This window comes from Oryzias melastigma, linkage group LG10, assembly GCF_002922805.2.
Source record: "Oryzias melastigma strain HK-1 linkage group LG10, ASM292280v2, whole genome shotgun sequence".
In the NCBI taxonomy this organism is placed as follows: domain Eukaryota; kingdom Metazoa; phylum Chordata; class Actinopteri; order Beloniformes; family Adrianichthyidae; genus Oryzias; species Oryzias melastigma.
Genome location: NC_050521.1, coordinates 11,709,158 through 11,733,975, shown reverse-complemented (window position 1 = coordinate 11,733,975; position 24,818 = coordinate 11,709,158). Strand labels below are relative to the sequence as shown.

The 24,818-nt window shown below is 40.5% G+C and overlaps 4 protein-coding genes across 6 annotated transcripts in view; 1 reads left to right on the top strand and 3 right to left on the bottom strand.

The window, feature by feature from the left end:
* Positions 1–163, bottom strand: part of si:ch211-114c17.1 (pre-mRNA-processing factor 39) — a 6,572-nt gene extending 6,409 nt beyond the window's left edge. Inside the window, exon 1 of the mRNA XM_024284070.2 lies at positions 24–163. Coding sequence (XP_024139838.1) covers positions 24–84 — 61 coding nt within the window. The 5' untranslated portion in view covers positions 85–163. The remainder of the gene's footprint in view (positions 1–23) is intronic.
* Positions 164–883: 720 nt separating this feature from the next.
* On the bottom strand, positions 884–13,368 carry ganab (glucosidase, alpha; neutral AB). 3 transcript variants are annotated; one of them, XM_024283482.2, is made up of 25 exons: positions 13,092–13,368; positions 12,296–12,397; positions 12,102–12,210; positions 10,997–11,124; positions 10,670–10,849; positions 10,447–10,512; positions 9,323–9,380; positions 9,171–9,252; positions 8,407–8,503; positions 8,147–8,327; positions 7,867–8,020; positions 7,095–7,330; positions 6,881–7,007; positions 5,826–5,905; positions 5,503–5,643; positions 4,899–4,995; positions 4,633–4,734; positions 4,026–4,269; positions 3,632–3,696; positions 3,163–3,239; positions 2,979–3,053; positions 2,773–2,886; positions 2,583–2,692; positions 2,373–2,473; positions 884–2,239 (listed from the first exon to the last, which is right to left on the bottom strand). In XM_024283482.2, the coding sequence occupies exons 1-25, from the start codon at positions 13,109–13,111 to the stop codon at positions 2,130–2,132; spliced, it is 2,856 nt and encodes a 951-aa protein (XP_024139250.1). In that variant the 5' UTR covers positions 13,112–13,368; the 3' UTR covers positions 884–2,129. The 3 variants fall into 3 exon arrangements, with proteins under 3 accessions (XP_024139250.1, XP_024139251.1, XP_024139252.1); XM_024283483.2 differs by lacking the exon at positions 13,092–13,368 and adding an exon at positions 12,876–12,973; XM_024283484.2 differs by lacking the exon at positions 10,447–10,512 and having other exon boundaries at positions 13,092–13,367.
* Positions 13,369–14,048: 680 nt separating this feature from the next.
* On the bottom strand, positions 14,049–18,618 carry ints5 (integrator complex subunit 5). The gene is made up of 4 exons (XM_024284049.2): positions 18,187–18,618; positions 17,176–17,428; positions 15,119–17,092; positions 14,049–14,978 (listed from the first exon to the last, which is right to left on the bottom strand). The coding sequence occupies exons 1-4, from the start codon at positions 18,279–18,281 to the stop codon at positions 14,271–14,273; spliced, it is 3,030 nt and encodes a 1,009-aa protein (XP_024139817.1). The 5' UTR covers positions 18,282–18,618; the 3' UTR covers positions 14,049–14,270.
* Positions 18,619–19,264: 646 nt separating this feature from the next.
* LOC112153756 (phospholipase A and acyltransferase 3) lies at positions 19,265–23,712 on the top strand. Its single transcript, XM_024284148.2, has 6 exons — positions 19,265–19,431; positions 19,622–19,646; positions 19,722–19,764; positions 20,322–20,430; positions 20,553–20,821; positions 23,033–23,712. The coding sequence occupies exons 3-6, from the start codon at positions 19,750–19,752 to the stop codon at positions 23,153–23,155; spliced, it is 516 nt and encodes a 171-aa protein (XP_024139916.1). The 5' UTR covers positions 19,265–19,431; positions 19,622–19,646; positions 19,722–19,749; the 3' UTR covers positions 23,156–23,712.
* Positions 23,713–24,818: the final 1,106 nt, after the last annotated feature.

Sequence of the window (24,818 nt, the reverse complement as noted above, 5' to 3'; positions counted from 1 at the left end):
GCGTAAGTTTTAAAACTAACCACCTGCAGATTTATCGGGCTCTCCACTGCTGCTCATCTCCTCACGGCCCTCCTCCTCCGCCATGATTAAAAAAAATAAAAAGTCCAAGTGACGTCATCAAGACGCGACAGGGGACCAATGCGATTTCTTACATTTTTATTATTATGCCTCAGTGGCGGAGCTACAGGATGACAAAGGAGGTGGGGGGCAGCTTTTCCAATTTTTTGCACAATTAAAGAGAGGAAGAAAAAAAAAAAAGCAAAAAGCGATGAACACAAGTGGAGTTCGAACCGCCTGCTAAATCGTGATCATATGTCACTGCGCCGTCTAGTGGCCGGCACAGGTGTAACATGGTACCACAAACCTGCTTTTGTGCATTTCTATAACGATTCTTTTTTTTTTACATTAATCATATATGTGACTCAACTAACTAAAAAGCACTGAAAACAGTCAATATTTTTACAATTTAAGGTTTGATTGAATGTCAATAACATCCCTGGCTCTGTTCGAGTGTGTTTATATCATTCTTTATTGTATACCTTTTCTTTAATAGAAATAATTTTTAAAAAGCCTATTGTAAAGTTCTCCATATACAGTAAATGATTAATGCCTGAAACATTATTAAATTAGTTTCTTCTAAAGTGCAGGGACTTTTCCTGATCATTTTCTTTAATGTATTAGTTTTGGCTAAATTATGTTTACTATATTTGATAAATGCAGTATTCTTGTAAAGAACTTTTCTACATTTCTTGAAGGCTTTAAGTGTTTACAGTTCCTTTCACCAATTTCATGAAAGACATGCCAACTAAACAAGCCTATTGTTTATAATAAAAATAAAGAAAAGACACGTGGTAATTAAAAGGAATAATGAAATTAAAACATCTTCCATTTGGTCAGCTTTATTTTCACTTGGTCTCGTCTGTTAAAGAGTACATTGTACAATTGCAACAGCCGAAGAAGAATCTTTCACTTCCACCTGATTGAGCCACAAACAAAAACACATCAGTATTCACATTTTCCTGATAAAATCAGACAATCTTCTCCAACACGACCCCTTCAGAATTCAGATTCTTTAAACAGCATGAAGATCAGTCTCTAGAAAGTAACTTGCATCTTTAGAAGTGTTCTTAGATTAAATTTGGACAGGTAAATATGAACGTCAAACATCATTTAATTGTTTTAAGATGAGGACTTGAAGGATTTGCTGTGATTTGAGATGGATAAGAAGGTGAACGGTAGGGACTCCTCTCATTTTTGCCTCAATTTAAACAACTTGAACTTCTTTTTAAGTGCGTTTATAAAAAACAAAAAAACAATTAAACCAAGACCAGGGTCTAAACAGATGGTATTTAAAGAATGATCCTCACTGAGTGGTACAATCCTTGAATGCATTTCATACACCAGATGTCTTTTAAAGCATCTAAAAAAATCCAACCTCATGTTCAAAGTGAATGGACAATTGTTTTAATTCTGCACAATTCACCACTGAACAATGTAGAGATGAACTCTGCAAAAGTGACACAACCAAGACACAAAAAACAATGAGGCCCGATTACCCTGTCTCACTGGAAAAATAAGGGAATGCTGGAAAAACAGACCAAAGACTGGACAAACCTTTTCTAATGTGACGTGCACAGTAACTTAAAAAAAAAAATACAAAACAAAAACATGGCCAAATAAAGGAATGGCTAATTTTTGAATCAGAATGGGCCAGCAGTGGGTGGAGTGTGTGCGCTTTTAAAAAGGTAGCCTTCATTTTTAACCCCTGACATCCATAATTTAATCTGACTAAATTCCCAGAGAGCAAATAAAGAAAAAAGCAAGTTTTTTTCCCTAATACCAGTTTAAAAAAAAATCTACTACAGTCAATTATTACCTATTAAAAAAGACAAACACAATGGTCTAGTAGTAACTTTTAACCTCTATTTGTCAGGTTTTACAGTGAGACTGCACATAAAGGGGAAAATGGCAGAGAAATGACTGGTTGACTAACTAATAAACATGAGAATGAGGGTGTAATGTTGGCATTCTGGCTAATCGTCTTTTTAGTTAGTTAAGGGCCTTGAATGTGTTTTCTCCTTCCACCTTAGTGCAGATTAATCATTGCTCTCATGCTCCTCCATCTCTGGTTACTGCAGCGTCACAGTCCAGTCTGCTCCAGCGTTCATGCCGGGTTTGCGGACCGTCACAACCGACATGGAAGCATCAAAGTCAAACTCTAGCTGACTTTCATTACCGTCTGTGAAGAAAAAACAAAAAAAAAGTACAATTTAAGACGATTTCAGAGCATTTGTGTTGGTTGTATTTGTTCAAACACAGAAAATTGATTTTTAAAATCCCTTTTAAGGTTTTTAAATGACACCATCACTCACCAGCAGTCTTAAGGGTGACCTTGGCTGGTTTGCTGGATCCTATTATGACAATACGTTCGATCCATGAGTTAGTTGTGAAGTGGGAATCAGGAACCAGGTTGCTGTACAGTAAAAAATGCAAACACGAGGTCATCACAGCAGCTTTGAAACTTTCAGCACTGACTGTATCATGGGAGAATATTTGTGTTTTTGCTGGTTCTTTGCACGTACACAGAAGAGAGGACGTGGTTGGAAAAGGACAGCCTTCTGTAGATGAATTCCTTCTTTTCATAATTAAACGTGTGGCCGTCGTCTATGTAAAGCTCACCCTCTGCAAGCCCCTGTCAGAAAAAAAAAAGATTTTTAAACCCTTTTGTGTCCTGCAGCATCCATTAGGCCGAGTCAAGTCTAGTTTAGTTACCCGAGCGTTCAGAGCCACAAAAAGAGTGTAAGGATCGTGCTCCATGCAGGAGGACGATCTACGAACTCGCATTTTACGAGGAATGATGGAGCCGCCGCGCTGGAACACGGGGATCTAAAAAACAGAGCACACTCAATTATTACAAAAATAAAAAAGAAAAGAGACAAAAGGATGAGAAAATTAGAGCATGTGTATGGTGGTCTTACAGAGCTCATGGTGACAGGAATGTAAAGGTTCTGAGCTCCATTGTGCTTCTGGAAGGTGTGGATGTCAAACCAGACCTGAAAAAGGGACACATTGTTTTTGTTTTCTTAATAAAAAAAAAACAAAAAAAAAAAAAAACACACGCACATTAAAAAGGTAATTTTTGAGAAAAATAAAGAAAATCACCTCTTCTTTTCCAGGAAGGTAAGCAGTTACTCCTCTAGATCCCTCCTCAGTGACGGGGTGCACCAGCAAGTTTTGGCCTAGAAGAGAAAAACAAAAAAGACAAACGAACATGAGTGAATGCAAAATGGTGACTAAATCTTCTTCATTTAGCAAAACTGTTTCAAATCACTTCTGTGCAGGTGCCCAAATGTAATTCATTTAAACATAAAGTCTTTGGCCCTACAACAGACTGGCGACCTGTCTAGGGTGTACCCCCGTATCAGTAGCCGGGATAGGCTCCGGCACCCCCGCGACCCCGAAAGGGAAGAAGCGGCCAAGAAGATGGATGGATGGATAAAGTCTTTGTTTTGGCCACATGGTGGCAGCAAACACAAGGTAGGACCACATTTTCATCAAATACGTCAAGTTTTTCATTTCAGAGCCAAACCACAGAGTAAATCAGCATTGATGCAAAACACGAGTCTCTCACCGATCAAGAACTCATCATCCACAGCAAAAGTAGCCGGATCTTGAGGATACTCCACCCACAGAGGTCTGCAACACACAAGCACCTATAACTAGAGTGTCTTGATCAGGTTTAAAATACACAACAACAGAACTTCCTGCAGATCTTGATGTCGTTTTTATTTCATTGGCTTAACTCTGCTGTTGGATGCTTTGAATTTCAGGTACATAAGCAGGTTTTCTGTCTAAATCAGTCAGCTTTAAATAAAAAGCTGAATTAAAAGTATAACAGAAGCTCAAGTTTACAAAGATGCTCTTTTGAATAAAAATAATAATGATCAATAAGTTCAAATATTTCAAACAAGCCTACAAAGTCTAAATTCATTCCATTTTCCACGTCCTCCTCTGCCGATCCTCACCTCATGACCGGCTCCCCGGTGCGATACGCGTGGTAGAACTGCTGGTACCAGTAGGGTAAGAAGGTGTAGCGTTGACGGACAGCCTCCCGGATCAAAGCAGTGTTCTCCGGACCAAAGAGCCAGGGTTCACGACGTGGTGTGTCCAGGTGAGCGTGAGCCCTGAAGAACGGCTGGTAAGCCCCCGTCTGGTACCAACGCACAAGCAACTCGGGACTCGGTGACTTGAAGAAACCACCAACGTCGGCTGTGTGAGAGAGGAGCCATAAGTCAAATCTGAAGTTCAGAGTGCAGAAAAACATCTGCAGCCATTTTGTCTTTATTTATATATAAAAAAAACATTAAAATTCATAAATAAATTGTTTTTAATCATACAATAAAAGGATCATTGGAAACAAAAAATTAACTAGAAATTTCCTCTGATTTGCATATTCAGCGTGCTTTTTCTAATAACACTTGTATATAGGATCCAAACATTGATGTAGTTTTGATCTCAACTTATGAGTTATTATTTGGAACTTTTGGATAACATTATGAATAATACTCATCTTAAAGTGACTTTTTTTTAAAAGAATTCTTTTCCTCAGTTTTAATGAAAGTTACTACTCACCACCACAAAAAGAAATTCCAACCAGCCCCAGACTCAAACACATGGGGATAGAAATTTTCAGATGGTCCCATTCAGCAGCATTATCTCCAGTCCACACAGCACCTGAACAAACAAAGGGAAAACAATGGAGCTTCAGCAGAACTTAAAATGCCTTTAAAATGCAGATTAGAAAAAGATGCTTCACAGATTTGAGACACTGAAGAGAAATTTAAAAAAGTTATTTTGGGTTAGACCCCCAAATCTGACTAAGCAGAAAGCCTGGTTACCATAGCGCTGTGACCCAGCGAAGAAAGCTCTGGTCAGGACAAAAGGTCGTTCGACTCCTCCTGACCTCTGGACCAAACCGTCTGCTGTGGCCATTTGCTGGAGATGAAGAAAAAAAATAGAGTCAGAAAACACCACAAACATCTGGGTGCATTTGTATCTAAATGGAGCAGTGTTTTTCAACCACTGTGTCGTGGGAGAAAGTCAGGGAAATGATTCAATTCCATCTAATTGGTCTAAAAACATTTAACGTTGCCAGATAATCTGCTCTTTTTTCATCCAAACAGGCCTCAAAGCATTTTGATAAGAATGACTTTACCGCTATTTTGCCAAAACTTTGGCCAATTGCTCTCATTTTGGAAAAAATGACGAGTGGTTAACGTCTTCACTTCCTTGAAAACCATCATAACTTCTAAGAAAAACAGCTGCAGCTTTGAACTTTTTCCACTGCAACCCTGGAGGGCCGGTCCATCATCAATACAGACAGAACTTCCTTTTTCTTTTCTTAAACATTTTTGGTTCCTGCTGTGACATGTGATTTGGACTTTGGCTAAAAAAAAAAAAGACCAACAAGGTTGACTTTCTGTTCAGATGGCTCACACTCACCACATACAATCCATAAAGATTGTGCACGTCCCGATGCTCCCAGGCTCCGTGCACTGCGTCCTTGTGCATGGTGACCTCAGGCCCATTAAACACTGAGGGCTCGTTCATGTCATTCCACGTGTACAGGTTCTCCATGGAGCCCTGCAGGGGAAAAAAAAAGAACATCGGAGGCAACATTTAAAATCTGATGTTTGAACAAGTGAACTCAAAAATAAAATAAAAAACTATTAAAATCCACTATTCTCATGAGTTAAAAAGAAGAAGTGAGTTTTCCTATCCTTCACAAGCCTACTATTCTATGACCATTTGAGTTTGGAACTCACCTCGTACTGATCGTAGGCAAACATGCTGGCCCACCAGGCCCTCATGTCAGCACGAGTGAAGTCTGGATAACCAGCATTACCTGAAAATCATCAACACCAGAAACAGATACAAATATTAGACATTTTAAGAGAAATATCATTGTTTAAGTATTAAAACACACTGGAAAAATGTGGCATCTTTATGGCTTTAGAAAAAGCTAAATGGAAGCTCATTTAAAAAAACAACTTTATTCAAGTCCAACTTCCCTCTTTTAGTTAACTTCAAAAGATGTTCGAATTCTAAATTAAGGTGTTCTTATATAAAAAAAAAGGAAAGAAATTGCAGGACACAAAAGTTGTTGTGCTCACTTTTAGTAAATTGCTTTTCCACCATTCATCAAGTTTGTGACAGAATTCTTCAAACATTTATTTAGTTAGCTTTGACTAATTTTTAATCAAAGCTCTCTCCACAAAACCTGTTAAAGTTTTGGTGCAAAATGTCACATTCACAAGATGGAAACAGTTTTTTTATGCATCAACTCTAATATTTATCTTATTGTAAGATTTTCATTAAAAACATCCAATAAGACTTTATTTTTAAAGCAGCAGCACCATCCTTTGCTCTGTCATGACCTTCAGCAGCACACTTGCTAAGGGGAGAACTTTGATTTAGATATTCAGAGGATAGACTTGATATCCGGTTTGTGTTTATGTGCAGGAAAACGATTAGACAAAATAAAAGTTTGCACAACACATCTCTCGCTGTGGTTCATCTTCAACCAATTATAACTGACTGACAAGCTTGTGATTGGATGTTTTGTTTGCATCACAAGTTTTTAAAAGGCAAAGACAGTAAAGAAAACACTAAGAAAGGAATCTGATAAAATTAGGTAGAAACAGATGATTTACTTCCTGATTGATTTAGAACTTTTGAACCAACATAATCTTGTTTGTCTCTGTGGTTTTCAGTCAATCCTGATGTTTGTTTCATAACTAAATTGATTTTTCGATCCATATCTTTTTTTTATCCCCAAAAGCAGGTAATGCACTTTATAACAATCAGAGGATTTTCTCACCAGGCCAACACCAGCCCTCATAATCTCCACCATCCTTGTTCTTGATATAGAACCCTCGAGAGCGAATCTCATTGTGAATCTTGTAGTTGCTGTCCACTTTGATGTGGGGGTCAACAATGGCAACCATCTAAAATTAAAGACATAAAAAAATTGTAGAAGTTGAAAGCGGTTTCTTATAATAGCTGAAATCAAAGCGGATGGAAGCTGTCGGTACCTTTCTCCTTTTTTCCACAAGGCCTTGCAGCATTTCCTTTGGTGTTGCGAACTTGTGTGGATCCCAAGTGAAGTAGCGCTTCCCATCTGTGTGCTCGATGTCCAGCCAGATGAAGTCATAAGGAATGTCATACTCGTCAAAGCCTGCGTCCACAGAGCGCACGTCTTCCTGGTCGTTGTAGTTCCAGCGGCACTGGTGGTAACCCAGGGAGGCCAGGGGAGGGAAGGACTGAGTGCCTGGAGAAAGAAAAATAGAAAACAAAATTCCATTGAACAGAAGATGAAAAAACAAGAGTTCATTTGAGGATTTTGTCATTTTTGACAAAAAAAAGCCTTTTTTTTTTTACTTTTTAACTCATTTTTGTCTTTTCATTTTGCTTGTCAATTAATGCATAAAAGTCCTGAAGATTTTAAGTAGCTACGAGGGACGCAACGATTCAGTCAAGCCACGATTCGATTCAGTTTTAAAGTCACACTTAAGTAATTCCAATTAATAATTTGCTCAAAGTATCCTAGTTGTGATAAGTTTGCTTGCATTTCATTTAATCAGAAAAATGCGACAAGTTTAGCTAAAGAATAATTTGCAATAAAAATAAATACCCCATGGGCGTCTAAAAAATATGAAAACCAAACAATTTTTCCAAATCTTAGCATTCTACAAAAGGTTAAAAAAAAACAAAAAAAAAACAACCCAACCTATATTTGTTATAAAATCCCAGACCAGTGCCAACTCGAGTGTTTTAGAGAGTTTAGGAAATGAAGACACACGATACCTGTGAGAGAGGCATACTGGGAGAAGACGTGTTTGGCTGTTGGCCCCAGCATAATGAAGACATCGATGATGCCACTTTCAGATATCCAGCGGACATCGGTTTGTGGTATCTCGCTGGATCCTTGAACATAATCCAGCATTTTCCCAAACACAGTCTGGAAAGGCAGAAAGAGTAGGGCTCACTTGGAGCTGACATTCCAATAAAAGACAAACTATAAAGTTTGTCTGTTAGCAAGAATCAGTCAAACCAGTCACCAAAGGAGAGGAAAAATTCAATTTACCTTCCCAGCTGTATTGGAGCTTATATCCACCCACGTTTCTGCAGCATTGAGCCAAAAGATACCTGTAGTCCTCTGGGCATTGTGTGCCAACATAACAGGGACAGCCCCATATAAGGCCATAGGGTTATACAATTCATACTGAAAGACATCCAGGTTGTAGAGACGATACGGATCTCCATTACTAGAATAAAGGAAACAACCCTCATGAAAATCCAGCTTTACGAGATCCAACAATTCAAACTGTTCAATGTGACACTCACTCCGTTGTTTTGAGTTTCAGGTCATCCGCATGTTCGGGGATCCCGTAGACATGCTCCACCCCCGGTAACGAGAAGTCTAAACTAATAGAGGACGGACCTGAGGGGCAACAACAAAAGATTTATGCAGCAGTGAGTAAAAACGATACACTACATCAGTGGTCCTCGACCTTCTTCAGAACACGGTTTAATGTCGGACAATATTCTCACGGACCGACGTGTACATGGCTGAAATGGGAGTCTGATTTTTCTTTTAGCCTCCCTTAACTTTTGAGGGTAAAGTTCATCTTCTTCCTCTGAAATTCTCTGCAGCTGGCTTAAAATGCAACAAAAAAAAGTTCAATAAAACTGGTATTTTGTAAATATAACCATAAAGATGAATCCACCATTTGATTAACTTTATTAGTAGCATCTGTTTAACATTAACAGCCAGCTACTGCATTATTATTGTAGCGTGGGAACAACAATAAATTTGTATTTCAAGTAAAGATTCAGGTTTTTCTTAAATTTGTGAAATCCGTTTGGTTTTTTATTCACTTTGCTAGCTTAGGGAGTCTTTTAATTTAGCGGTCGGAGCAGACGCTTTGAGAAAGCGCCAAATGGATTGTCAACACCTGACCAAGCGACTCCCATTGCGTCAACAGTGAGTCGGCTGGGGTGGAAGGAATCCAGTAGTTTTTTTTTTCCAGAATAAAACTTCCTTCAGAATCAGATTGTAACTGAAATGAAAATAAAGTCCTGGGGGACCACAGCACTAAATGACTCACCGTTAGGTTTACTGTCTGAGTGGGACTTAAAAGTTTCCTCCCACATCCCCTCTTCAGCTTTCTCTTCCTCTTCTTTGGTCGTCTGTAAGTCAAATACAACAAGTGTCAGTAGTTATCTGATGAGGGCAAATAGCAAAGGCAGCTAAAGGTACCTCTGCCTGGTTTGCAGCATCGGCCTCCTCTTTGTTCTCTGCCTCGGGGTCTGCCTGACTGCTCAGAGAAAAATGAGCATGGGAGAAACAAAAGTCAAAGATGGGTCACTTCAGCAAAGTCATGTGACGAATGATCATATGTGGGGATTATTAGACTAGGATTAAAGAAAAGAGGTGGTGCGGAGATTATCTCCTTACCCCTCGCTGGAAAGCTAGGCACAACGCTATAGGGTTTAATTGACTAAAATTTAATGACAAAGTGGGCTAAGCAACTCTCTGCCTTGTGGCTACTTCAAGCTCAGCACCAAAGGACAGAGCTCCAAAATATCCTGCATGCAACAAATGCAATGGTCTCTAAGGAACCTGAGCAAACCCAAAGGACTCAATATTTAAATCCATAGCATGAAACAGGAAAAAAAAAATAAAAAAGGAGAAAATACTTCACAAAAAACTCAAATTCTGATGAAAATTTCTGCAGAAGTGCATGATCTGCATAGCTAAATATGCAGGAAAAGACTTAATGTAATCTAGAGTGAAAAAAACCCAACATCAAGTCACAAAAGCAGCTAAACTTCAAATGTAAAGACCACAAAGAGAGGTGTTGCTTATGGGTTTGAGAGGACAGCAAAACCTAACACACAGGGAGCACTATTGTGTGAATACAGATGCACGCCGCTCAGACCAACATACTTAACCAGTTCAAGATCTTACATGATATAAATTAGCCATTTGCTCATTAGCCTCCACCAGATATGAAGCATTTATTAAACAGAGCTAGTTGAGAAACCCAGTCAGTCATGCATTTGAAGAGTTAGGTGAAATCAGACGGGCTGCATGATGTCATTGATCTGTGCTGAGGCAGTGTCTGCAGGTGCTGACGCATCATTTCACCTGGTTGATATTTTACAGATTCATTGCAAATGTTCTAGAGCTGTTATAATCTCCTCTATAGCACTACATTGAATCAAAACTTCCATGCACACTCACTCAGCCACGCAATCTCTTGCAGTCACATTTATTTAGTCAAGTACAGAGTTTAAGAGTGACAGAAGCCCCCATGTTGAGTGGCACTATAGGCAGCATTAGCACAAGGAACAGAAGGCACAAATCTGAAGGGTCTTTACCTAGAGAATACCCTCTTGACATTATCCCACACGCTAGCCACTGTGCTAGTTACTTTATAGGAGAAACTAGGACGATAGGGAGAAGAGGACAGAACGAGTCAGAGAAAACCGTTAAAAGTAAATCATATTGTGGGAACAAAAAAAAAAAAAGAAAACAGAAATTATCCACTGAGTGACGACTTGGAGGTTATTTGTAAAGGTGCGTGTACGAGTGGATTCTCACGTGTCCTTGCGCATCCTCAGGTGCTCGAAGGCGAGCAGGCCGCGTGAATTCAGCGACATCAGCACGTCGTGTCCCTCCATTATGTCCAGGCGGAAGGGCCGGACGCTAACGATGACCCTTTGAGACTCCGCCCCCAGGGACAGCACAACCCCATTCTCGTCCTGAGACAGGACTGACAGGCTGCGGCAAAGAGGGAACAGAAGGAGTAGCAGAAGGATAAGCTATAAAATACTAAAAGGACACATCCACTGGAAGAGGAACGCTCCTCTCTTTTTGTTTCATCGTGTTGTCGCTGCATACATGCAGAAACTCTCACGAGACACTCACGGCTCTGTAGGGGGGTCTCTGATGAGCACGTCTGGGACCTCGTAGCGAGGCTTCAGCGGCTTAAGCTCGTTAATCTTCACCCTCGTTATGTTTCCCTGGAGACGGTAAAGCTCGAGCAGCAGACGCACCTATGGGGAAAAACAAAATGGACCTCGAATCTTTAGAGTTTTTTGTCAGTTGGGCTCAACATCAAGAACAGCAGAGAACAAGCTCTCAAATGCCAGCATGGTAAATTGAAACAAAGAGCCCTTAAAACCCAGTCAGACGTCATCAAAAAGTTAAATTACATCAGTAAATTGGGTTTATCCCTGAACCTTTGTAGGAACATCAAACTGGGCCACATTCACAAACACATGATTTCAATAAAAAAGATTTTCTACAACTACTTTAACAAACAAAAAAGGATTATCTGAACATAGTGAATACCAGAGAAAGGAAAAATATTCCCCTTGAAAAATGTAATCCTGCTATAATTATGCCGTATTAAGCCAAAATTTTAAAAATCTGTAATTTTGTAGGACAGTTTTTGCAAGCAGCAAGACTTAATTAGAATTGACCCAAATTGTTGGTGCAGAGTAAGCCTGTCTCCACTTCCCATCATCTTTACATGCTCTCCTGTTAGCTTACAGCCCCTCACGCCTCCAACCTTAAGTTGCAGAAGGAACAAAAATGGCGATTAATATTGAAGTTATGGAGCAGTGCAGGGAGCTTGAAGCCTACTGATTGTCGCTTCTACGCCACAGCTACAAGCTTTTCTTTTTATTCTGTCTGCACCTAATTCACACTATGAATAAAGAAATACAATTTAAAGCTCGAGTTTCTTTTTATATGTCCTCCATCATTAGAAAAACACCACGATAATGTGTTAAAAACATCAAATACACATTGAGTGGGTGTTTAAGAACAGGAGCTCAAATTATTGCTTTATCAGTGTTTAAAACTCAAAGTTCAGCTTTGCCCCCTACAGAACCCCACAGTCCAGTAAACAGGCCCATGCAAGGATGTTAACAGGAAAATCTAACATAAATCTGACTTAATTAATTATTGTTGTCTTAACTTCTCCTGAAATGAGCTGGGAGTCTCTTAGATTTAGAAGTGAACCTGCCTTGTTGTTGTCGTTGATGAGCTGCAGGGTGAGTCTGGTGTTTGTCAGCTCCATGGTCTCCAGCAGGGCTCGATAAGGGGACTCTCCGGGTTTGAGGGCCCGCTGACGCCTGGTTTAGAGAGGGAGAACCGGGTCAGAAGTTCCTCCTTAGAGAACACAAACCCACAGAGCACGGCTCCGGCTCTTGCACTTACTTGCAGAAAGCGCTCTGGTCGCAGGTCTTGAAGTTGCCCCTGTCCACGGCCCATGTCGCGCCGAGGCACACGGCCAGCCAGAGCACCAAGACAGGCGCCATCCTGGGGGAGAAATCAAGAAATGATATCCTGGTTTTGAGTGTCGGTTATTTTTCAATTCAATGACGGAACACGATCCAAATGTCATCAGATTGACAGATTGTAATTTTTAAACGTAAAAAAAGATCCCACATCCGGACTTTGATCTCTTCATGGCGCTGAAACACGCGTTTTCAGATTTCTCCAGCATAAAAATGAATTTTCAAAACAATTAATTTAACCCTCCATTCCCGTTTAATGTCGACTTTACTGGTAGTATTAATTCCTGAGATTAGAACGAGTTTGGCCTGGCAAGCTGCACTAAGAGCTAACATGCTAGCTAACAAGTGCGCGTGAGGAAAATAGGTGAAAAAGTCTAAGAAAATATTAACCAGATATCAAATAAGCAACAGCACCGCCCTGCTTACAAATATGATGGTTAAATGCAGAGGTATAAATGCAATAGGAGGGTTAACAACTTAAATGAACCATGCGACATAACCTTCGCGAAGAGTCACAGGGAGCTGTTAATTCAATTGTAGAAAGACTTCGACTTTCACACCCAGTCTCTTTTGTCTGAACGACGACCAAACCTTCTTAAAATTTCATGTACTCCGAGTATTTTTAAAGTAGTGATTAAATGTGCCCTCTCATCAACAATTTCCGCTTTAAATCGAAGGTTATTCGGGGATATAACAGTGGAACTGCTTTGTCTTACCTTTCAGAGAAGGAGGCCATCTTGATTTCGCTCCGGTTTAACTCCGCCTATTTCACTCCGCAACAAAGATCGTTAAAAAGTAAGATTCCCAGCCACTCACAAAAAATAAATAAAATAAAAAGTCCTATCTTTGTATATTTTTTTCGTTCGTGTTTGCTTAAAAAAATATCTGTTAGTCAAATTTAATTGGCCACCCTAAGATTAAATGGATAAAGTCATGTGAACTTCACGCATATTGACCCTCTCAGGCATGGACACGTCATCACCTCGCTCCAGTCAGTGAAGTGCACACAACGATCCCGGATTTGTCTCCCAGGATTCACTTAAGCCACTGTGGAGCAGTTAATGTAAAGAACAAAGAACACAAACAAATAAACAATCAACACATATTAACTTGCACTTTAAACCATAATTTTAGCATATCTTTTTTTTTTTTTTTTTGCATATACAACTGTTGTCATTGCAGATGCTGCAAGTTCTCTAGAAAGGTTTTACATCTGTAATTTAAAACTTACAAATTCAAATTATTAAGCTTTTTTGGACAGTTTTATTTTAACCGATCATGTGTACTCACATGTAAACATGAAGAATGTTGGTGCAATTACTGGAATGGGTAAAAATACAGGTTTCTTGTAATTCCTTGTCCTATGTGAAGTAAACCAAGGATAGTCTTGATAGTGAAAATTATACATATATCTCCTGCCCTTTTGTATGAGAGCTAACAAAATAGTCAGACATGGTTGCATTTGGTGATGAGGCTCATGATCTGTTGCCTCTTAACTTCTAGCACACATGCAACAACTAATTTTTTAAGCAAACTTTATTTGTATCTGCCTAATTGTCAGCACATAACTTGACCCAATCATTATTATTTTTTTAGAAAATGTTCATTTTACTTATGTTTGGACTTTTTAAAGGGGTTTCTCCTTAAAAGGGATTGCGAAAGACTACTTTAGATGCAGTCTAAGACCAACTTTTAATGTATTTTTTCGAGTTCAATTTCAGATCTGCAATTTTATACAATAAAAACTGAGAAATTCACAAGACAAATGAAAAACAGTGTAACACAAAGCTGTATACAAAGGTCTATTTATAATGACAAAAGCTTTGCAGTAAATTTTATTATAACACATAAGGATTCATCTATTTTACAATCCATCACCTGCTTCTCACATCATCTCAAAGCTGGAATCTCCAGCACAGGTGTCCCAGTCTGTCAATGTTTTTATGCAGGACGCTGTGAATTGGTGCCACGTATCTTGCCACGTCACCGTCCCTGGAGAAATCTCTGCAGAACATGCCCTTTTCTGAGCTGAAGACAAACTTCTGCGGAAGCGGCCCGTTTCCCCTCACATACTCCCACACAGCGAGGAGCAGCAGCCTCACCTCAAAGGGATTCAAATGGGGAAAAGCTTCATGGACGTTGGCCAGGACCGGAGGCAGGAGTTGACCCTCTCCCATGCAAGACACCAGTAGGCAGGAGGCCTGCAGGTGCCACGGAGAGTCGGTGGTTGATGCTTCGCGGGATGCCTCCCAGTGGGCTAGCAGAGTGGCCATGAGGCCCCTGAGCACAGCAGAGCAGTAGCACAGAGCCGGTCGTCCAGCCGCTACCACCTGAAGTAGAGGGAAGAGCACGGGGTGGGCCTCAAAGCAACGTCTGATGTGGATGTCTCGCTCCACTGTGGTGCGAGCGTGCTCCTCGGGAGGCCATGATAACTCCCCATTGGCCACATCTGGACAGACGTTTTCCACCAGAGTTACTGCTATAACCTTGGCTGCCTCTGCATTGATGGGAAGGGGTTCCTCGGGGTCAGAGGGTGACGGAGTGCCATTGAGGCCAGAAGAGGTGCAGCACTGAACTATGACCTCAACAAGAGTCTGGATGTTCTAAAGAGAACAAACACACATTTAGTTTTATAACAAATTGCAAAAAGTTTGGCTCATTCTCAAGGTAATTTTACTGACTGAATATTTGGAAGGAAAAGCATAAAAATAGATAATCCTGACACTGTAAGTCAACAACTTACCCGGATGACTCCTGCTGGGTCAGGCTGCTGTGAGGCAGTGCGATGCTTAAGCCCCTTTCCAATCACCCCTGCGTGAAAAACAGACCACACACTTCCGGAAAAATTAACGCTTGTGCCAAAGCGACAGTTTATATCGAGTAGAGACGCTCCCAGATCAGAGGACACTGAGGGGTTTGTCACTGGGGCTCCTGACATGTCTGCAACCTGCCCTCCAAACAGGTCGGCATTGCCTTTATGCAGCGCGCCCTCTGCCAGCTGCTGAAGGATTGCCTTCAGAGTGAGAGGGGAGTATGCTGCGAACCGAGATAAAATCAGAACTGAACAGTTCACAGCCTCTCCCGCCTGTGCCCCATCTCTACCCACGTTCCCAGCCTCCACACGTTTCCGCAGTGCTACAAAGAAATGAGTGACAGCCGCCCGGGACAGCAGGAGCAGGTGTGCTGGGGAAGATGTGCGAGGGAGCGGGCTGCATGACAGCAGGCGGGCTGCAGCATGAGAAACGGCTGTATCGCTATGCAAAAGGAGCGGGCAGAAATCATGAAGATGTCCTGAGACGGCCGAGCCCACCTGAACCGCCATGGAAGACTGAGCTCCTGCTCCTCTTCTCTCTTCATCCTGACTTTGGATGGCTATGGAAAGGTTAAGCAGTAACTGCTTAAGCTGTCGAGGTCCCAAGGTGTGAGTGTGTATCTGTGCCACTGAGTGAGCTACAGCTGCAGGAATGAGTCCCACCATGCACGATGAGAGGGTGGTGTGCAGCTGCCAGGCAAGAGCCAACTCTTCTGGGTTACGGGCTTGTGTAAGGAGCTGGCAGAGGGTCTCTGTGGCAACACTGGGACCCCCATACACTGCCAGAAGACAGAGTAGCTGATGCAGCCACAGGTGACGCTTTCGCTCCAGACGCAGGGTTTCAGCACACAGCTGCGCTACATGAGAGCGCAGCTCCTCCAAGAAAGGAATCACCCGCTGAGGCTGCGAGGAGGCAGAAGTATGAGGGCTGACCTCAGCTCCATCAGAGCGATTGAAGACCAGCTTGTGGAGATGCAGGAGCAGCATCTGCAGAAGGCGGTCACAGCCTTCTCTGACTCCTTCATGAGGTGAGGGGGTCGGTCCAGAGATAATCACAGAAGCTGGGGTGGCTGTGTCTGCAAGGAATTTGAGGACTCTAGCTCCTCCTGTTGGGCTCTGGCTGATCAGATGGACAGCAAGCCCCAGCATGTTTTCCAGTTCTTCCTTAGGGAGAACTTGCAGCAGAGCCTGCAGCTGGAGCAGAATTGGTGGGCGTAGCTGCTCTACAAGCTCAGCAGACACAGCGCCGAAAAGGTTTGGGGACATGGCAGCGAGCTGTAGCAGAAATGGAACTGCAGACCGTCGAAGTTGAGGGGAGCTTTCCCAAGAGGTTGATGACGAAGTAGGAGAAAGCGGGCTTGAAGGACTCAGACTTTCCTGAAACATCCTGAGCAGCTCCTTTCGAATGCTTTCAGAGTGATGTGCTGCAAGGTGGCCGAGAATTCCAACCACCGAGCCAATTTTGGGGATTCTATTACCTTTATCCATTCCCATTATCAGTGGCCCTTGGTCCTTAGCACCATGGGAGCAGAAGTCTTTTAGCCCACAGGCCAACACCCTGCTGATAATGGTTCCTGGGAAAGCTGAGCCAATATGAGCCACCACCCAGTCAAAATGTGGGGAGTGCTGTACTGAGGTGTCCAACAGTGCGTCCACGCAGGCGTCAGGGCACCACGCCAGCATTGCAGCCAAACATTGCGAGTAGGCTTCCATGAGGGAGCGAGTGGAAGCGCAAGACATCCAGAGCTGCAGCAGCTCGTTGAGGCTGGCAGAGTGGGGGGCCACCCGGCGCCCCGCGTGCTTGCTGCTCAGCTGACCGAGCAGGTCCACAGCCCAGGTAGACACCAAGGGTGCCCATGCTCTCGGATTAAGACGGATGAACTCTGACAGCACAACGTGTACCTCCTATAGGCAAAAAAAAAAAAAAGAATATAAACTACTTCAGAAAAAGATCCCCTAAAAGATTTTTCAGAATTTTGGAATCCCACCTGTATGATGTCCTCAAGATTGGAGTTCCCTCCTGAGGTGGAACTACCCTCTGTCTCCAGATTGACCAAGAAAGCAGACACATGCTCATCATACACGCCCCTGAGATGCTCCAGCACTGCCTCTCGACAGGCAGGGACCGAGCGCAGCAGCCGCACGGCGCAGCGAGCGTGCTCCCTGACGCTGAGCTTTCGGCCATTAACTGCATCAACACCACTGATGAAGGACTTGATCTCCTGAGACAGCTCCTGGGCACTAAGGGAGAAGGAACCAGGAAAACATAACACAAGACAATTAAGAAAACAAAGAGAAGCATTTAGCCACAATTATCCTAAAAGATATAAAATATAAATGAACATTTTTTTAGCATAAAAAAGCAAGTTATTTACTTTATGTCCTTTGTGTATCTATCTATGTATAAAAATCAATAGCCTCTAGTAAGTCAGAGGAACATCATAAAATTTAGCTACAATTGAATAATTTTTCTAAAATATAAACACATTCAAGTGTAAATGATAAAAACAACAACAAAGGTGCCGAATCCTGGAAACATTTGAAAATATTGTATACGGTGAAAGTTGCTCATAATATTTTTTAAACAGATGATCAAGCTTTTGGTTATCCGATCATTGAATGTCTCTGATGATTTATTTAACCAACATAAACAAAATATTTTAATTGCTAATTTATTATTTATAGTTAAAGAATACCATACATTCTATTTTTAGAGTAGAAAATATCAAATTTGTTTTGAAACGAAGTCCTGGTAATGAACAATGTACATCCGTTTGTAAATTGTTTACCTTTTCAATAAAGTTTTTCTTATTAAAATCTTAGCTAAGTTATTTTTTCTTGTTGCCTTTAACAGCTCGAATTGTAAATTAGTCGTTTGATCAAAAAGTCATTTAATTTGATTTTTTGTGTGTTTATCGTAATTCAAAAATAGATATAAAACTATCTATCCAGCGATAGTACGAATAGCGGCTTCGCCGACCCCGCCGCTTCCGACGTACCTCAGGGTTGTCTGGGCGGTGAGGCTGTGAGAACTCTGCATCGCTTTCAGCGGACCCCCATCACAAACCACGGACATGGCTGGGTCGTTTAGCATTAAAACGTCACATAAAACTCCACTCTGGTCCACAATGCTAGAAAACGACTGACGGGAGTGGCTTTTTCGTCTTTAGCTTGACAAAAATGAGGACAAAATACAACCAAAGAGACTTCCCAAAACCGGAAGTTACGACTTCTTCTTGATTAGAAAAAGAGCCCGTAACTGTCAGCTGGCGACACCTAGCGGTTATTGTTCTTCATGATAAAAATAAAAAAATAAAAACAAGAACAAACACATCTGTCACATCCAATAAAATGTAATAGTCCTTTTAATTTTTATGTTTTAAGTATATAATTCTAAAAACACAAATTAAGTAATTATCTTCCAAATAGACACAATCTCAAAAAAATATTAGGGGGATCATATTTGGAACATTTTCCTATTTAAAAAAAATATACATATATTAAGGCGTAAATATTCATTGTGCATAAAAAAAAAAAACATTTTTTTTAATTACGGAGGCGTTCAAAAAAGTGTTGCCTCAAATTAATAAAATTCAGCAACTAGTTGGTATTTTATAGCCACAATTTGGTATTTTGTGCACACAAGTTAGCATTGTGTGGCTACAAATAAGCATTTTGCGCACACAAATCACTATTCTGTGCACACAAAAGTAAAGACACCAATTAAAATTTCAAACACCACGAAAAAAAATGCACGCACATATGAGTATTTTGCACACACAAAAGAAAGGTCAAAAAATGATTTGTGGCTACAAATTATTAAGACCGATGCTACTTTCAATGATTGACTTAAAGGGACTTTTTTCAGGTCATATAAAATAGACTTTGGCATATTTGTGATCTAGTCTAACTTTCGATTTCCATCTCAGCTGCATCGTTTCAAAAATAGACAAGCAGGCTAAGTATCAAGTGTCAATGCTGGACCTTTGGCATTCTGGTTTATTACAATGCGTTCGTTATAAGGTATCATATTTTTTTTTATAATTTATCAATAAAATGCAGCTGTGGATCTTTCCCCTCGCCATAGCGTAAACAGAGGCAGTGTGAGGGGCGGGTTGACCTCTATCTCTCTCTCAGTGCGGACTGTTGTTGTTGCCATCAGCTGATCGCTGAGCTTTGCTGTTCACGTCACTCACGCCTGATCCTTTGGACCAAGGGGAGGTTTTCTGGACGGTAATTTTCGGGTAAGGACCGCTGTAGAACCTCAGAAGCGGAGAAGGAGGCTGAATTTCTGAATTTCAAAGCAGTTCGTGGTGAAACTGTGTCGACGCCGAGCGGCTCAGCCTGCTAGCTCGTCCGCGGCGTCATTCGTGTGCTGTTTCAGTCAGAATCGGCTTATTTTATCCTCTATTTTCTTTCCTTTGAAAATTTCAGATTGGATTCTAGAAAAGGCTAAAAGGTAAACACTCATCAAATAAGTGAAAGGAAATGGCAAAGATGTGCTGAAGTTCAATTGTATGTCTTTAATCTGAAGGGGAAACCAGTCCAAACATCAATGTGCTATGGCTCCAACACTGGTAAGATAGATCCTACTTTCTTCTCAGGAAAAGTTGCTTTTGGTTGGTTTTAAACTGTATGTATTTAAATAATTTGCCCAAAAAAAAATGTTATTTTTGGTTTGTTTTTCCTTATACAAAAACAACTTTTCTGTAGCTATTAATGAGACAATTAGTAAAGCTTCCCTTTTGAAAAGTTATGTAAAAACATTCAAAAATATATATAAGAAACTAAATCAGAAATTACATTTTAACCTTTAATTTACCATTGAAACATGCTTCTTTAGTTGTGTTACAAAAACAAATATAATTTTACTGAAAATGACCAGCTGCCAGGAGACTGCTGTTGTAGAGGAAGTTTGTTGCCATTTTTATTGTTCAACCTTTGATCAAACTGTACATTATTGGCACAAACCTTTTTACATAATTCATAGCATCAATTAGTCATACTAAATCTACTTAAATTGTAAATGTACAGTGAAAAAAACAAATGCACAGCCTGTCAGGAAATTAAATCAGGCCAAAGGTTTTGCAAGTGTCATAATAAAACAGATTTTTTGTCTCGCTCTTAATCCCAGTACGATGTGAAACCTGAGCCAGGCGACTTGATCGAGATCTATCGTGGCTCTTATCAACATTGGGCAGTGTATGTTGGCGATGGCTTCGTTGTTCACATGGCGCCACCCTGTGAGTGTCCAAACAGAACCCTTTGAACCCAGATATCAGTTTGGAACAAAGAGTGTTTCAATCCAAAATTGTGTCTGAAAGGCTTTGAGAAAATACTTTTTTCTTTCTGTAATTGTGTGTAGTTGAAGGTCCGGATGCTGGTTCCAGCAGCATGATGTCGGTCCTAACGGAGAAGGCCATGGTGAAGAGAGAGGAGCTCTGGGATGTTGTGGGAACCCATAAGTGGAAGATCAACAACAGTCTGGATGAAGAGTACAAGCCTCGCCCGCCTCGTGACATTGTGGCAGAGGCCTGTGCGCTGGTGGGCCAGGAGCTGCCGTACTGCATCTTCAGGGGGAACTGTGAGCATTTCGTCAATGAGCTACGTTACGGCAAAGCTGAGTCCCGACAGGTTAGTGGAACCACTCAAGCATTTCCAATATGTCCAAGAGGGGGCGAGTTTAAAGACCCACTCTGATGAAAATTGTATTTTTGGTGTTTTTAACACGTTCTTGTGGCATTTTTCTGATGATTTAGGACATAGATAACAAAATTAAGCTTAAAATAGAATTTCTGAGTATTTCTTTATTCAAATCCTTGGGAATCAGCAGCAGATGAAAAATGATGTTTGAAAAAGCATGTAGCTGTGACATAGAAACTACAATCGGTAAGTCACAAACTTCATTCTCTGCTCCATTCTGATGGATCCACTTGTAGACAAATAGATCCATGTACGTCTTTGTTTTCCTCGTCTGAGCTGGAATCTGGATCAAAACTGTACATCTGGATAGCTCTGATATTCCTGGTCATTTTTTGTTTCACTGGTAACGTTAGGTTGGGAGTGTGAGAGCTGAAAGCTAGCTGGAGAGAGTGCAAACAGATGGATGATGGGAAGAGAGGGAAGGCTTACTGTGCACCTACAGTCCTGCCCACAGCTCAGATGTGAATCTCCGTCTCTGCAGAAATTGTCCTGGATTTGCAGGTTTAAAAAAAAATGACTAAAAACATAATTAAGACATCAAGGAATGCTGTTAAAATTAATCAAAATATTATTGGAGTGGGACTTAAATTGGATTAAAAACCATCTTCCAATTGTCAGAAGTCTTTAAATTTAAAAAGTACTTGGCAGTTATAGAAATTAATCAGAACAAAAGTATTTTATTCACACAGCTCATTATGTCTTAAAGTATGTCTAAAAAGAAAAAAATGTAATGTCATTCTGAACAACTTTTTTAATTTCCTAGAAGAATTGTGCAAACATTACTCTTGTGGCAACTAAAAACTGTAACCCATGCCCCATTTTTGACTCCACTCATTTATCTGTGCCCTAAGCTAAACGTAATAGAAGGAAAAGGTGAAACAAAGTAGGCCTCCAGACATGACTCTGTTCCAGGAATAGGGAGAGGAGGGGTGGTTAGAATGAGATCATAGAGTTATTGAGGAAGTTGAGGGTCAGATAGCAATAAGAAAAGCAAGAACACCTCCTGACTGAAAATCAAGTTAAAATAAAGATACTAAAATGTCAAAGATTTTCTGAAAATACAAACTTGCAAATGTTTGCATCATTTTTCAGGTACTCACTTCAGTAGTGAATCCCCTGAGGATTCACACGTGTGGTTTGGCTTCAGTTTTAAGGCATAAGCTCTTCTAGAAGTCCTACCAGACTTGGGAAGGGCACATTGAACAATCAGAAAGTGCCTCATAACACGTAGGAGTATCTGTTGGACTCCCATCTGAAACAATAATTCTGCTCGATCCTGCTTAGCTTCCCAGATCAGACGGGATCAGATGCGTCTAAAGTGGCATTGCTGTACAAAATCTAGAATGTAAACAAGCTATAGTGTAAAATATAACAAACACAATTCGGACTTCAGCTTCCTGTGATCAAATCAAACTTTATTTATAAAATATATTTATTTATAAAAAAATCCTGATGCCAAAGAATGCCACAATGAGTACATTTATATTAGATACAACATAAAAGTCCCACGCCAATAATCCTTTAATCTATTACAAAAGCGTTCCCAAGGGTCTTTTATGTATGTTTATGCTGTTTTTAGACTGAGTTTTGGACAGGAGCGTTGGCGTGGAGTGAGCCTGCCCTCATTTCCTATCATCACTTGGTTTAAGGTTTCTCCAGTTAGCGTACAGACCCTCACAACCCTAACCTAACCTTTCATGTCCAGGTCAGACGAGGAAAACAGACATACACAAATCTAGTTTTCTACAGGCGGTTGCATCAGAATGGAGCGCAGCGGGGAGCTTTTGGCCTGCCGATTGTAGCACTTCAGTGACGGCTACATGCTTTTTCATGCAGCATTTTCTTTTAATCTGCTTTTGATTTATAACAATTTGATTAAAGAAATGCAGGTTTAATCTTAATTTTCTTTATTTTATTTTATATAAAAAATACCACAAGATTGTGTTAAAAACACCAAAACACAATTTTCATTGGAGTGAGGGTTACGGTTAAAATATGTGGGGGAAATACACATATTACATGTGGCCAACATGAATTTCCATTAGATTTCTTGCTTGGTCTAACAAAGCCGCCCCTGAACAGGACTCAACCTGGAGAGCAGGAAAGGGAAACAAACCGTCTCTCTCGTTCTCTCCTCTGCAGGTGCGTAAAGCAGGAGAGGCCGTGATGGTGGCGGGCGTGGCTGCCGCCGTGGGCCTGGGTTTCGTAGCTCTGGCAGGAGCTCTGTTCGGAGCCTTTAATAAGAAAGACAAGAACAACCAATGACTGAATCCTCTGCTGTTCAGGGGTTTGGTTAACTACGTTATCAACAAACTAACTGAAGCTCGTCATAACTGATCACAAAGTAACACTGCCGGCGAAACATTTATCTGTGCTGTCACAGGAAGTTAGGGTGACCCTCATCATGGTACTTCTGCCTCACCTTTCTCTGCCACTGATGTTCAGAAAAAGCTGAGATCATCTATAGATAAGAACAAACTCAGTGATTCCTCTACAGTCCCAACATGAATTACATTAGGATTTATACTGAATTAATTTAAAGGTGCTGATGTTTTGTAAAGCACACAAATTTGAGGGGATATTTTTAGAAAAAATAGTAAAATAATAATAATTCAGCATCTTAGAAATATTATAACCTGGTGGATAAGACTGTTTTGATTGTTGATGTTAATTTTGTATTTGCCAATACTTTTAAAAATAAGCTTTTCATGTCTCACAAGATTCTAATACTGTTGGAGTTGCACAAGTCAGATTGTTCCTGTCTGCCTATTTCTGACATTTGTTTGTAAGCTTTTGAATAAAGGTTTGAATTCTGGAGTTAATCTGTTAAAAAATAAAATTCATAAAAGGGTTCGTCTACAAACCTTCATCACTGTTCTAGACTGGAATGAAAAATATTTACAACAGAAAGTTACCAGCCGACTTAAAGCACAAAGTGAAACTTTAAATTTGTGCTCTTTTAGCTTAAAAAAAAAGGGGGGGGGGGGGTTCACCAGGTTTTGCAAGTTGTTCCACTTAAAAAGATGAGTTTGTTCTGTGATGTTCCTCATGGATACCATTCAACCAAAATCACATTTTATTTGTTTTTAATTATTTGTACAATGGACCAGAAAATAAATGTAAAAACAGAAGTTCACCTTAACCCTGGTTGGAAGTGACACAGGTCAAACATTTTCTCCCTCCACTGATTCTGTTGGATTGAGGTCCAGAGACTGGATAGGTCACTCCAGAACCTTGAAATGCTTTTCATGTGGCAGTGGCGCTTTCTTTGTTGCACGGCTGATGTCTTTGCCGTCCTGGAAGCTCCAGCCATGTTTCCTTCTCAGTGTTGTCACTGATAGGTTTATTGAACAAAGTTTCACCATTCATCATTTTTTTTTCCCAGAAAAGCAACCGCAAAGCATGATGCTTCCACCCCCATACTTTACAGTGGGTGTTCTTGGAATGAAACTTACCTCCTTTAATATCTTTACCTCCAGATTCGTTTCACTTGATCAAATGACATTCTCCCAATCCTCCTCTGGATCATCCAGATGGTTTTTGGTCAACTTTAGACAGGAGTACCTTTGTAACTCAGCTCATTAACTGGTCCCCCTGTGTAGATCTGGGCTGAGATCTTACATAGTGGGGGGAGAAAGTGATTTTCAGCACCAATATACAAATTCTTTAAATAATCTTTTTTTAGATTCTTGCTCTCACAATTGAGGTGAACCTATATTGACTTCATACTTTTAAGTGCAGAATATGTGACTAAAACTTTAATTTATTATTCTTATAGAACTTATTCATGATTACGATGCACTAAAGCTCCACTAGTGTCAAAATATGAATAATTTTGAAAATATAAATGCTAAACTTTATTTTTCTTCACCAGATCATGTAAATAAATTCAGTTGCATTTTTCATTTATTTATCAAAGATGCAGAAA

Coding starts and splice junctions, on each gene's coding strand:
- ganab (XM_024283482.2), bottom strand. CDS start 13,111: ATGGCCTCCTTCTCTGAAAG. Junction 12,211..12,295: donor GACCAGAGCGCTTTCTGCAA/GTAAGTGCAAGA, acceptor TCTCTAAACCAG/GCGTCAGCGGGCCCTCAAAC. Junction 4,735..4,898: donor CGCTGGGTCACAGCGCTATG/GTAACCAGGCTT, acceptor TTGTTTGTTCAG/GTGCTGTGTGGACTGGAGAT.
- ints5 (XM_024284049.2), bottom strand. CDS start 18,281: ATGCTAAACGACCCAGCCATGTCCGTGGTTTGTGATGGGGGTCCGCTG. Junction 17,429..18,186: donor ACCGCCCAGACAACCCTGAG/GTACGTCGGAAG, acceptor CTTCTCCCTTAG/TGCCCAGGAGCTGTCTCAGG. Junction 14,979..15,118: donor ACCCAGCAGGAGTCATCCGG/GTAAGTTGTTGA, acceptor TGTTCTCTTTAG/AACATCCAGACTCTTGTTGA.
- LOC112153756 (XM_024284148.2), top strand. Junction 20,431..20,552: donor TGTTCACATGGCGCCACCCT/GTGAGTGTCCAA, acceptor AATTGTGTGTAG/TTGAAGGTCCGGATGCTGGT. Junction 20,822..23,032: donor GCAAAGCTGAGTCCCGACAG/GTTAGTGGAACC, acceptor TCTCCTCTGCAG/GTGCGTAAAGCAGGAGAGGC.